The 13876-nt window shown below is 38.6% G+C and overlaps 1 protein-coding gene across 1 annotated transcript in view; it reads right to left on the reverse strand.

Annotated features, from left to right (window-relative positions):
* Positions 1-13088, reverse strand: part of HAUS6 (HAUS augmin like complex subunit 6) — a 19055-nt gene extending 5967 nt beyond the window's left edge. The window contains exons 1-14 of the mRNA XM_017730590.1: positions 12964-13088; positions 12154-12226; positions 11026-11158; positions 10340-10487; positions 7062-7127; positions 6887-6938; positions 6511-6684; positions 5740-5921; positions 5019-5148; positions 4372-4447; positions 2509-2599; positions 1811-1858; positions 1176-1233; positions 340-525 (exon numbers count right to left, since the gene is read on the reverse strand). Coding sequence (XP_017586079.1) covers positions 340-525; positions 1176-1233; positions 1811-1858; positions 2509-2599; positions 4372-4447; positions 5019-5148; positions 5740-5921; positions 6511-6684; positions 6887-6938; positions 7062-7127; positions 10340-10487; positions 11026-11158; positions 12154-12226; positions 12964-13055 — 1509 coding nt within the window. The 5' untranslated portion in view covers positions 13056-13088. The remainder of the gene's footprint in view (positions 1-339; positions 526-1175; positions 1234-1810; positions 1859-2508; positions 2600-4371; positions 4448-5018; positions 5149-5739; positions 5922-6510; positions 6685-6886; positions 6939-7061; positions 7128-10339; positions 10488-11025; positions 11159-12153; positions 12227-12963) is intronic.
* Positions 13089-13876: the final 788 nt, after the last annotated feature.

Consider the following 13876-nt stretch of genomic DNA (forward strand, 5'->3'; position numbering starts at 1 on the left):
CAAGTCCCTGTTAAATACTTAACCTGTATAACTTCAGAATTCAACAGTTCTTTTTGTTTCTGAATATATGAGTGTACTTCACAGAGTGAAGTACATGATTCTACTGAACATACTATTCACTTCACCATGGTTTTTAAGCATGATACCTGAACAAACTCCACACCTTCAGTGTGTACTTCATGAATCCACTGTAAAAATCCGTGACTCTGAAAACTATCTAGCAGAAAAAGGTAACTTTCAATGTATGTGGATTACAAGAGACATTTTTTTATATAATTAGTGATTTGTTCTCTGAACTTAGTGATCATTTACTTAAAAACAAAGAAATTATGTCCCAACCTCTTCTGCAAGTTCATCTCTGGCTTTCTCAAGAAGGTCTTCTTTTTTCACAGAAGACTTTGGCTGGATACCATCTTCACCTGCATTCTCCTCCATTTCTGAAGTGGGAAATTCTTCCTTTCCATGTTTTAAGATTTTTGGAGGCACAGGTTTTTTATTTCTCACACAAGTTTCAGTATGTGAGTTCTACAGGAATACACAGGAATTATTAGTAGTTTTAAAATCAAGCAAGGATATTAGCATGAACTGCTGCAAAAATTCTGAAGTGCAACAGCCCCAGTGTTTAGTCAACAAAAATATTTCAGTCTTGAATTCTAACGAAATACAAAATATTTTTACAACTGTATTCAAAGTAGGACCTAAGTAGCAACTAGGATAGGTGTTACACACAACATGGACAACTTATTTGCAACTACCTTGATCACAGTACAGTGAAGAGCTGTGCAATGGAAAACTGTGCATCCAAGCTGCTTTTACACATTTTAACCCTTAAATTCCATATACAACTTAAAGAAACAAAATCTGACCACTGCTCACATCAAAGACTGTTTCAGTAAGCAGTGAATCAGTCACACACTGTATGTTATACAGAAGTCAGATACAAGGGCACCTACTTCCTACTGTCCTTTCCTAAAGCTTAACGAAGTCACTGAAGAGTTAGCTTTTACAATTTTGCCATACTAACTCAAATGTGTAAAAATATTGCTCAAAAAACAACAAAAAACCACCCACAAAACAAGCTGAAGCCCCACAACACTCTCCCACAAAGTCTGAGTTTCAACCAATATAAAAAGGACATGTTTTAAGTTTAATTTATATCAAAGATAGAAAGTTACATTTTCAATTAACAGGTCTCTGTTTTCAAATGCTTCCGGCAACTGCAGCACTGATGAGCTTCTCAACGAGGGAGAGAGGAAGAGACAAGACAACAAAAAAACCAACAATATTAGAGACAAATTAAACAATTGAAATGCAAATTTTAGAAGGCTGTTACATATTGTGTGCTCCGTATCTGTCCGTTACGATTTCCCTCAATTCGTCCCGGTCATCAGAAAGCAATTTTACTATAGGGAGAACAGTGTGACAATTAGAGCAGATTTAGCCCTAGTTGTGTATCAGCCTCCCAAAAATAATAAATTAATAAACTCTGCCATTGATTATCACACAGGTAAAAAGAAGGGATTTTTCAATATATTTGTAAACAAGTGTTCTGCATTCTGCAATAAAAGATAACTGGAAAGTCTTCTGCAGACTTGACAACATTCTTTTTTCTATGTCGTCTTTGTCTGAACCGTTTCTGGCATCCACAGGTCTGTTCCTAGATAAACTTGTTGATATTTAACAATCACCTGGCTACCAAAAAATTTAGCCTTATCACTTCTGGTAACTTTAGTGCTAACTGCATAGCTCTCAAAAATGCACGGTCCTCACTTGTTAGGAAAAGCACACCTAAAAATGTTTTTGATGTTACCTGTCTGTCGCCTCATAAGCAAACAAATCTCCATGGTGCATGAAGTCACTGAAAGAAATCCAGAATTGTTGATTACTTTGACAGTCTCTGAGACTTACACACAACTACATCTACTGATGTCTAAGAATGGATAGCATTCCTTTGCTAACTCCCTTGACCTCTTAGTAGGCAACTTTCAAGCATCTGTGTGAGTCATATTATGAAAGACATCATTATTCAAAAGGTCATGAAATATTCCTGGACTAAACAAATGACAAAAGGGAAAAAACTTTCTAGAATACCATTGTTCTGTGCTCTATCCTTTGCTGGTACTGTAAGGAAGAGTAGCTACAGTACAGTGTGACTGTAACTCTAAAGAAGAGTAATGAAAAAAGTCTTGTAGAGAAAGTTTAGCCTGAGAAACAAAAATTTCTCTCCACCTGTCTCTTGAATCTCAGAATATAGTTAAAAATCAAGGAAAAAACCTTGCAATTTGGCTGATATTTATCCTATTCAGCAGCAACCAGCAGATCAATCTGTTCTCAGCTGGAGAAAGCAGCAGTTACTTTAGGACTATCTTGCTAAATCACGTAGTTGTTACATAAGGAGTGGGCTACTGAAATATTCTGCCATGACTCAAGAGATGAAAAATATTCAAGTCCAACATGTAAACTTCTAATTTTTCTATTGCTTCTTTATCAATTTCTCATTAAGCATACCATCTTGAGGGTACTAATGTTGTATCCATCATGGTTTCCAAAGCCCCATCATCTTCCCCATGGCTTTCTTCATGACAAGAGTCATAATTATCTGTGAAAGCAACGCAGAAGTTTTATTATTGCTTCCGTTTTCTTCACTTAGGCTTTCCATGTGACACAGCTGACTCACACTACTTCTGTAGACTACTCACTGGATGGACTTTATGAACACTTCAAGAAAAATAAATTAATACATAAACAGGACAGTGTTACCAATCCTTTTGCTCAGGCAGTACCTGTAGCCACAGATGCCGCTAGCAGCCAGCACCCCTTTCTGTTGTTCCTGAACACATGTTCAAGAAGCATGATTCATCTGCTGCCCTGCACATATCAATCAGACTTTTCACCTTCCTCCAAACTACAGTCCTAGCCACAACATCATTATCCCCTCCTCTCCACATACATCAATTGTGTGGCACATTGATTCCACAAAGCACAGTTCCACCCACCTCTACCTCAACTGCATTAATCAATAAATATCTCTCTAGATATACTCATCCCTCTTGCTGCCTCAGTCCAAGCAAGGCAAAGCTTTGCATAAGCATATGTTACAGAAGTAAATGTTTTGAACATTACTAGAGGTACACATACCTCTGTCACGGACTGTCTAGAACATTGTGCTAACTTTGGCACATCTTGAATAAACAGCCATTAACCTCAGTAGATCTCTACTAATCCTAAATTTCAGCTTCTGCAAGGACAAATGGCATTTCCTGTCACATTCATCTCAACAACACATCAAAAATCCAGGTTCACTTCCAGTAGTTAGGTGAGGTCAATATTTTGTTTTTGGAGTTGACCTTATAACCAGGCAGAAGTTAGTTTTCTTAGTGGCTGGATTCTCCAATGTAGAGAAAATGTCACAGATACCAATTTGTCTCAAGCTTTCTGATACTACCAGCTCACAGCATCATAGTACAGTGCTTCAATCTTTCAAATTTTTAAGGCAAACTATGTTGCATTTCCAATTCTGCGTCTTTCCTCTGCAGCTTCTAGCCTTATACCCACATACACTCAAACTGCTGAGTACTTTCACCTTTACAACCAAAAGGATCTTCTCACCACCGTTTTGAATCTTGAAATTCCAATACAGCTCTGCTATGCAATTTTTCCTAAAAGGGACTGCAAATGACATGATTGAAGCAGTCTTCCCCCTTGTTTTGTAGCTTTTAACTTAGAACTCTATACTCGTGACACTCAGCACTCAGTCAATAAGAACCACCCAGTAAAATATCATCAGATCATCAGCCACTTAGCATGGTGCAACAACCAAGCCTGGTCAAAGTCAGCTCTGATCAACACTATTAACCTAATGACTGAATGCAACCAACACAGATCAAGTGAGATCCTGATCAAATGGCACAGTTACTAAGGAATTAAGTATTTCAGAATACACCAGAGAAAGGTAGCTACCTGGGGGGACACCTTCAACTTCTTTTCCTAGATGGTCAATGGGAAGTTGTACCTTCTTTCTCTCTTTTTTACTCCTCCAACCCAAAGTAACCTTTACCGTTAGACTGAATGTATTCTCTAGGATCTGTGAATGAATCTCTGTACACGGACATCTGTCTCAACATCCTTTGTGCAAGAACAACAAAATATCAAACAGCTCAGCACTGGGTTTTTGCCAAGCTTCAGAGAATGTCCAATACTACAAAGTTGAAAAATGCAAGGCAGTTTTGGTCAAGAGTCATTCAGAATCTATTATGACAGACTATCAAAGACCATCTGCAAATGCAAGAAGAGAGCCTTTTGGACTCCATGTAACTTTTAACAATTGTGGCACTGGGGGAGAAGGAAAAGAAGCTTCTCCTGTTCACCAACCTGCAAATGATTGATAACAGATAGTGTCTTCATCTTCATCTGAAGAACTAAAAGACTGGAGTGGCAAAGCAGGTTCCTTTCAAAAGGACAAAAAAAGTTACACAAGCAGGCAGAAAAAGTCAGTTTATCAACAGCAATTAACAGTTATCTAAAACAGCTTTTCTGCAAACCAGCCATCAGATGCAACAAGAAGTTTCTCCTCTCTCTGCTGGATAGCTACACAATGGGTACAACCTCCGTCAATGTGAGCATCAGAATGGAAATTACTGTTCATTCATCAAGTACATCACTTTAAAAGGGGAAAACAGAAATCAGCAAATGTTCCTAACTGAACAAACCTCAGCTTCCACAGGGGGATGGACAGAGACAAAACAAAAACCAATCTGCTCACCCTTATGCTGATCTACCATCTTTACAAGATCGTTCCATCCCATATCTTCAGTGAATACATCAGGTATCATATAGTCAAATGTATCCTCTTTAAGAAAGACTACTTCTTAAAGCATAATCAGATATGCTGCACTATGTGAGTCCCCTAACCTTACAAATAAAGCTGAAGTGTTGCAACAGAACGCACCAGTTTAGACCTAAATCCTCTCTCACCTTCGCCCTTTTCCCCAGAATCAGATAAAACGAATACTACTTACTAGATAATCTCTAAAGATTAAATTAGAAGGACACTGGCCAAGAATAGTTTCCCACTTCGATTCCCAGATTTCCTGTTTTCTGGAAATAGACTGACGCTTTTGCTCACAACACTGTTGCACATTTCTTAGACTGTAACATATAAACATAGAAAATGAAGACATCTGTCAGTAGAGGTAACAATTCTACATAAAGAGGGCAAGTATTATGTTTCCCACGTACCCTGACAGACCTTTGACACATATCAATTTATTCATGCATTTGTGCATGCACTACGAACTAACTGAAATTCACAACCAAAAAAGCTGCTGCTAGGTAGTCTTCATGTTTCTTACAGTAGAATTGGAAGAACTACACTAAAACATATACTCAAGTGAGATACACACCTTAAATTTCTCTAAACCAGTTACAGATAAAAGTTTTAAAAATCTCAGAACTTATTAATGCAACAAGACAAAAAAAAAAAAAAAAAGCAAAATTCAGATCAACTAGCAAATTAGGTACCCCAGAACAAAGACTAAAATATTAATGAAACAAAGGCAAAAAGCTGAAGCTACCTAGAGAAGAATCCCAATAAAAAGTTAGATAAGTAATTAAAAACAAATGCTAATTTTCCCAGAGACACAAGAAATACACTGAACCAACATGTTTTTTCTAAAAAAGACTCCAGTAGACATGATCCTACCATTTAAGAACAATCAGAGAAAATTTCCCAACAATTACCTCTTTGAGTTCAAGTCCTGTAGTAGTTTCTTGCAGTATGCAACCATGGCTTTAATTCTGTGAAGTTCTTTTAATTCGCATGGACAGTGTTCATCTCTCAACATTCTCAGGGCTTCATTTAACAACTGAATAACTGTCAGGAAATTCAGTTTTCCATCTTCATATAAATTTCCTGTACAAAACTTGAAGTAGAGCAAGCAAGGAAAAAAAATAAATAGTGAACAGTACCCATATCAGACAGTTATGTCTTCTGTAGTCAGAACCAGGACACGGTATACATTATACTTAGATTCAGTTCATTATTGTTTCATTTTTTTAAAAAATATATTCTAGGTTAAAGCAACATCAACCAATGAAGTTAGTCTGTTTGACCACAGCCCCAAAAGATACGGCACAAACAACACCAATGTCATAACTGAACACCATAGGCAACACAACGGTAACAAAAGCCAATTACTTGAAGCACTGGTTAAACAAGTCAAAATAGGTTTAATGTCTAAACAACAAAAAAGTCAAAGCGCTAATGAGGCAGACTTACCAATGTAATTACCAAACTGAAAAAGTTAATGTCTTAGACATAACAAATACAAAACAGCATTATAAGCATAAGAAATTTCTGTATGTGAATTAGACATTTTATGCATCCTTTAGCAATCATCTCTAATAATCCATTATGTATTTGTTTAATTTTTTAAGGTATTTAATTGCATCCTAATGGGGACGAAATAAAAGCAGCTTACCAATTTAGCAAGAAGGATAAAAACCACTTACTCCATGTATGTCACTTTCAACTCTGTAAGTCAACAACCCTGGAACACGCAAAACTACATCAGTGCCATCTAAAATACATGGATGAGCACAGTCTTCAAGTACAGAATCCACAACTGCCTTTTCCTTTTTCAGAGATGTAAGCATTTCCGCTGTAAGTGTCCACATACTGCGGACCTTAACAGAAAAGGACAAAAACACTGTGTTAAAACATTTGCCATAATACCTATAATGACAGAGCATCAAAACAGCGTGAAGGCAGATGAAATGCTAGCATAATCACAGGTAGACAAGTGCAAGTAACAGTATCTGACTGACAGTAGGTGTTGCAGAAACGTTAGAATTCAACATGCTGCCACAGCACGAACAAAATGCTCACCTTCTGAATTCTGTCAGTTGTGTCATTTTTGTTTCGGTCATTTTGTTTCATCCTGTATGCATATGCAAAACAAAAGTTCAAGCGGACTACTGTGAAATTATAGTTCATATTTCATAAAACTGAGCATGCAATCTACTTCATATATCCTAACCTAGTTACAAGGAAAAACACTTACCTGTGAGACCGCTTCCGCATGACTGCATATTCAGACTTTGTCCGTTGTATTTCTCTAATTAAAACCCTAGGGAAAAATTTAAAAGCTAGAACAAGCTTATCAGAATTGCTTACAGTCATGAACCGATCATGCTCATTCTTTCCCAATCTGCATACTGAGGCAGTTATTATACCCAGCAATAATAATTAAGTTACTAGAAATGTCTATTATCAGCATGAACTACGAACATATTGAGCAACTGTACAGTATCCAAATCCTTCACTTTCAAAAGACCAGAGAACAGGAGTACAAGCAGCTGGACCACAGAAGTTCTTTTGTCAAAGTGCTTTCATTGACGTTTTCAGCACGTAAAAGCATAGTAGTCTGATTTTCAGAAACACTGGGTGCCTGAATCATGCTGCATTCAAAAGGATCTTCAGAGCTCCCATGTCTTGTCAAGAATGAAAAAAACCTATAAATAATTACACTTTTGAAGGGTATCCCTCAAATGGTAAACAGCAGTAATATTTCCCAAACAAGGTCATAGGAGACATAGAATTACAGAAATCAGAGAAATTTAGGAGACTTTGACCTTTGGAAATTGTATTTTTGAGCCTTCCATTGAAAGCAGAGCCTTTAATTATGCTACTCCTAGTCTCGATCAAACCAAGTCTTGAATATTTCCAGGAACCTTGAGATTCCACTTCTGAGGGCAACCTTTGTCGGTTTAATTGTTCTCACAAGAGATTTTTTTAAATCCAGATGGAGGTTTCCCCTAAACACCTTGGGCCCACTGCCTTGTCCTGTCACAATACATCCTTGTGAAGAGTACCTCCATGTTCTCCACAACTACTTTTTAGACACTGAAACTGTGATTAAACCCCTAGCATTGCCTTTTTCAGGCTAAGCAAATCAAACTTCTCCAGCTTTTACTCATACATTTCACACTCTGCAACGCTCTAATCCATTGCAGTTCTCTGCTAGTATCTTTCCCATCTTTCACTCTTTCTCTTCAAGTGGGCTGATCAAAACTGAACACAGTATTCCACATGTGGCATTAGAATTGTCAGCCCCAGCCAGCAACTAAGTACCACACAGCTGCTCACTCACTCCCCACCTCCCGTAGAATAGGAAGAATCTGAAAAACTGTGAAGTTTACGGGGTAAGAACAGTTTAATAGCTGAAATAAAAATATTCTAACACAGATGAAAAGGAGAAAGAGAAGAGTAAAACTGAAGAAAAATGAGTGATGCATAATACAATTGCCCACCATTTCCTGACCAGCGCTCATTGCATGCAGCATGATAGGCTGCTGGTCTTGGTTACCAGGACACACTGCTGACTCATGCTCAACTTGCAGCCCCACACTACTCTCACCTCTGATTCTTCTTAGCAGAGCTAGTCCCCAGCTGATCACCCACAAACCTGCGCTGCTGTTGGAGACTATTCTCTCTCAGGTGCAGGATTGCACACTGGTCTTTGTTAAACCCCATTAAATTTTTGCTGTACAAGTCCCCAGACCCAGCATGGTCTGTCTCTGATATGCTTCCCCATTGCAGTGTATCTTCCTTCCTCACCGTTTGGCACCATCTGCAAGTTTGGTGGGTTTGTATGCAAGCGTGTCATCCGTATCCCTTGTGAGGACACAGCATCAACCCCAGAGGAACTCCACTCATAGACCAGTTACAACTTCGAGGCACTATCACCCTTTGGGCTCACCCCTTTAACTAGCCTTCTGTATTTCCAAGGATATCAGTCTGAAATTATGCCAGGTAAGTATCTGTGTACTCTTGGATGAAAGCAGTGAAACCTTTGCTTCTTTCACCATTGCTTCTTGCAACAGAGACTGGTCCAGTGATCTTACCCATGTAGCCTGAGGCAAAGTACAAACTGGGTATTCTAGCCTGTGAGACTTGAAAGTTACCATTTGGTTCAGATGCAGATCTAAATCCTCCATGTACTTCCACTTCCTAACAACACACTATGGGATTCTTTTTTCAAGCTCTTACCAGGCTCTTAGAGCTTTAACTGAACTTTGGCCTTCCTAGCTACATCACTGCACACCTGAGAAATACTTCTGTATTTGTGTCTTGGAGTCAGTTCCCTTTTCTGTACTCCATATCTTGCTACACCGTCCTAATCAGGCTGGTTCTTTCTTACACCTGTTTCTTTTTTGACTTAAGGAGATGGAACACACATGAGCTTCAGCATGGATCTCTGAAAGTATCCTATCACTCTTGAGCTTTCCTGCTTTCCACGAGATACCTCCTACAGTTGCCTGGGCCAGTGGAAATACACTCAAATGAAAAGACCAGCGTCATTAGTTTTCCTCTTGTCTTCCTCACATTCCTTTGGATTTGAAGTTCTACAGTCTTGGCTGCAGCAACCGTAAGAGCCCTGTAACATCTCCAGAGAAGTTTCTCTTATTTACACAGTGAGGTCAAAAGAGCACCACTCTATTCAGCACACTCAGTGACTGCATTGTGAAGTCATTCTCTAGGTACTCCCGCTCCCTAAACTGCTAATGCACCACTGAACTACGTTCCTAGCAAATACTAGGATAAGCTGCAGTCTTCTACAAGAATCAGGGCCAGCAGAAACCCACCATGAAGTCTCCCTGGATGCTAAACCCGCATCAAACAGCGTGAAACATGACCGGTCCTCTTGTATAGAGCTACATTACATGCACTGACACTGCTCTTTTACTTACAGTGCAACTCCTCGCCCTTTTCTGCCATTTACTGAACAATTCACAACTCTCCATGACAGTGCTCTAGTCATGTAAACTATCCCACACAAATTCTGCAAATTCTGCTGATACATAGCTCTATGCCTGCATAGAGAGTTCCAGCTCTTGATATTTCTCAAGCTGGGAATGTTTGCCATAAACAAGAGCTAAGAATAGCATACTTTTGGTGAAAGAATTAAGGTTTAAGTAAATAAAATGTGTCTCACAGTGACTAAACAAAACCAAATGTTTCATCCTGAGAATGTTATATTTTAAGATAAGACCCTTCAAAAGAAATCATACTGCTATACATGTAGAATTCCCTGACCATTTTAATGCCCAGGCAACACACAGCATCTTCTAAATGATTAATTTCTTTAGACTACTACGCTTCACAGAAGATCTACAAGCAGTACAACTGTCAATGAAAGAAGGTTAAGGGGGAAAATATGGGAGAAATTCAACAGAACGCATGATGTAAAGCATATAAAGACTTCTCAAATCCTTTTAAAAACACATACACATAAGTCAGCTTTTATGAAAAGTCACTTTCTTTTAACGCATTACTTACCGTGCTTTTTTCCCATATTCTTGAATAACGAAGTCTTGCCTTTGAAGAATTTGCAGCAGTTTATTGTATGCAACTCTATGTCTTGCTCTTGCTATGTACATGTCCTTAGGTCTCCGCTTTACAGCTTCAGCAAAAGGTATACCAGTGCCTAAATAGAAGTCAGTGTTTGGACTACATTATTTGCTTTTAACACGTGGATAACTTCCTAATCTACCTAGATCAAACTGCAAGAATCACAAATCAAGATGCTCATTTCTACCTGGACTGAAATAGAACATGCAGTGTACTGCCTCTTTGCCATTTTTTTCTGTTCTATACACCTTCATTCCCTCACTCTCACTCCCTTTCTATATTCTTTAGGTTACAATAATACAAGATGCCTGAAATAGACAGATCTGATCCTTCAGAATTCCTCAAGTTCCAAGAAAGAAAACAGTACAGCAGTCCAATACTTTTGGACCAAACCATTGCTTATGTGGGTAATGGTGCAGAGCATTGCCCAGGTGAACCCTGGAACTAGACCCATAACACAATAGAGCAAAACCATCTGCACTGTTCTATCAGCAGTAGCTCTAATGACCTGAGCAGCCAACTAAGAACGACTTAAAGCTCCTGTCATACATTAAAGACATGATAGATTTACAAACATTACAAATGAAGCATTGGTATTGTCCCATACAGCTTACCTACAGAAAGCTTTTTCATGTCCTCAATCAATACATATCTTGCAAAACAGTATGCCATGTGAATAAATCTAGCACCACCAGGACAAATCAGTGTGGAAGGAGTAATTCGTGGAAAACCTCTTTCCTTTCGACTCTAGAAAAGTACAATCATTTTAAACACAAAACTAATCTAAGAAGTAAAGCATCAACAACAGCTTTCAAAGACTTGGCTGCATACCAAAATGCTGCAATTACCCACTAGCGAGCCTGATGCAAAGCTAAATGACTTTGCCACCACAGTTGACACCTACTGTAGTCAGAAGAGAATAAAGCTTTTTTCAATATTCCCAACACCCCACCAAATTCTGTACACAAGACAGTTTCAATGCAAAGACTGAAGTCAGTGCTGCATAAATGTTAGAAATTGGTGCCTTCCTCTTTCCTAATTCATAATCCCTATCTTTGAAAACACTTTGAAGTTTTCTTTCATATTTTCTACTGAAGTCAAGAATCAGAGTACCTTAACCATATCTAAAGATATTGCATCATTGGCTTTCACCTCATCCACTATTACTAAAATCCAGAAGTATTGCAGTACATAAAGACAAGATTTCTAGAATAATCATTAAAACACAGGCAGCATAAGAAAGCAACATAATAAGCAATGATACCTGAAGTGATCAGTTTTGCTTCATCTTTAAAAAGCTTGCCTTACATTTTAGTCCCTTTCCCCATATACAAGAAAATACTATCAATAGTTTTTCATGCATGCGAATCAGCTTTCACAGTAAAAAATGCTTTCCCAGGCAACTTAAACAAACAGCCCTCAAGCCGAAGGAAGTTATTCTCACCCAGGGCTAAGGGACTCTCTAGACTTCCATTTAATCACACACTGTTACCCAAAAGCAAGCCACAACAGTTTTAAGACCCATAATTAGGTAGGTCTCTGTCTTCTAAATTCCCCAATGACAACATTTTTTCTTCAAAGAAGTCCAAGATAAACTATATGAAAGAATATACAAGGTAAAACTGAATTCTTTGATTAAAAAAATCCTTATTTAAAACTCTGATATAAAACAGTGCCCTCAAGAAAAGAGTAAGGTCACATAAACCAGTAGAGCATCAACTTCCACTCTTCATAATACTCACTGCAATTTCTCTAAGCCACAGACAGCATTGCTTCCTAAATCTAGGACTTGCTGTCTTTCTTAATCCAGCATGCCTTTTCATTTAAAGAGGATGAAGAAGAAGGAAAAAAAAAAAAAAAAAAGAAATTTCAAAACATGTTCAAATATTCAGATACCTAATTAACCATCATAAAAACAAGACTAAGACACAGATTTCTTATTGATGCTGAGACAGAAAATGAGGGGCATATACCCTAGACCAAGAACAGATAAAAGTTTGTTAAATGACAATGTTTTCTTTCCATAAGTTAATTACAGATTATTTCAGAGAGAGATTTGTCTGCAGCTCTTTCTAACTCAGGACAAGGGAAGGAAAAAAGAGGCCAGAACCCTGACCATTTTCATATTAGCAGTCTCCCTCCTGCCACATCTTCAAATGTGTAAGCTAAACCAGCTCTGCTATGCAAAGAAAATCATCAAAGAATACAGGGTTCTTGCCATGTTGAAGGTCCTGGCAACAATCCATAAATGGGAAATGTTATTCTCTGTTCGGTCAGCAAGATAAATGGGACAAGTAGATTATTTATCAGCTATTACAGTTTATATCAAAGTTGCCACAAAACAGATAATATCAGAAACAACTAATTAAGGCAAGGTTTCAGACTGATCAAAATTGATTGACTGAGCTATGATCAAAAGGAAACATATTCTCTGACCATATGCTCTTCTTCCACAGTATTCCCTAAGAAACCACTTCCTTCCCCTCCAGCAGCAGTATAAAATGTATTCTTAATTGAAGGCATAGCAGTAACCTCAGACACCAAATACTTACTTGAAAGTTAGTTCTGCGCGGCGCTTATCCAGCTTAGTAAACAAGAACTGGGCAATGACAGTAAAAGCTCTGTTGTTTGGTTTAGCAAACATGTCCCTAATAAAGAAATTAACAGCCACATCAGAAGTAGTTATGGTGACAAATTAACAGCATTTTTACTGGCTGCTAAAGACTACAAAACAATGTTATATCACAGAGTAATTCATTGAATGCTTTATTTCCTATGTAAAACTATGCACCTTTCATCCTGTTTAACACAGGTGAAATTCAGGGCTACAACAAAAGCAGTGTGGCCAGCAGGTCAAAGGCCACCGGTGATTCTGCCCCTCTGCTCTGCTCTTGTGAGACCCCCACCTAGAGTGCTGCATTAAGTTCTGGTGCCCCCAACATAAAAAGGACATGGAACTGTTGGAGCAAGTCCACAGAAGGGGCACGAAGTTGAAAAAGAGACTGGAGCACCTCCCCTACAAAGACTGAGAGAGTTGGGGCTGTCCAGCCTGCAGAAAAGAAGGTTGCATGGAGACCTCATAGCAACCTTATAGTATCTGAAGGGGGCCTACAGGAAATCTGGAGAGGGACTCTTCGTCAGGAATTGTAGCGACAGAACAAGGAGTAATGGGTAAAAGTTGAAAGAGGGAAAATTTAGGTTAGAAATTAGGGAAAAAACCTTTACTGTGACAGTAGTGAGGCACTGGAACGGGAGGCTGTGGATGCTCCGACCGTGGCAGTGTTCGAGGCCAGGCTGGGTAAGGCTTTTAGCAACTTGGTCTAGTGGGAGATGTCCCTGCCCATGGCAGTGGGGGCGGGGATGGGATCTGTGGGATGTTTTAAGGTCTATTCCAACCCCCTAACCATCTACGATGGTACTGAACAATTCGGGCAAGAGCGTTATCTTTCAAGGCAAGTCTTCAAA

This window comes from Corvus brachyrhynchos, unplaced genomic scaffold (assembly GCF_000691975.1).
Source record: "Corvus brachyrhynchos isolate BGI_N302 unplaced genomic scaffold, ASM69197v1 scaffold93, whole genome shotgun sequence".
NCBI lineage: Eukaryota > Metazoa > Chordata > Aves > Passeriformes > Corvidae > Corvus > Corvus brachyrhynchos.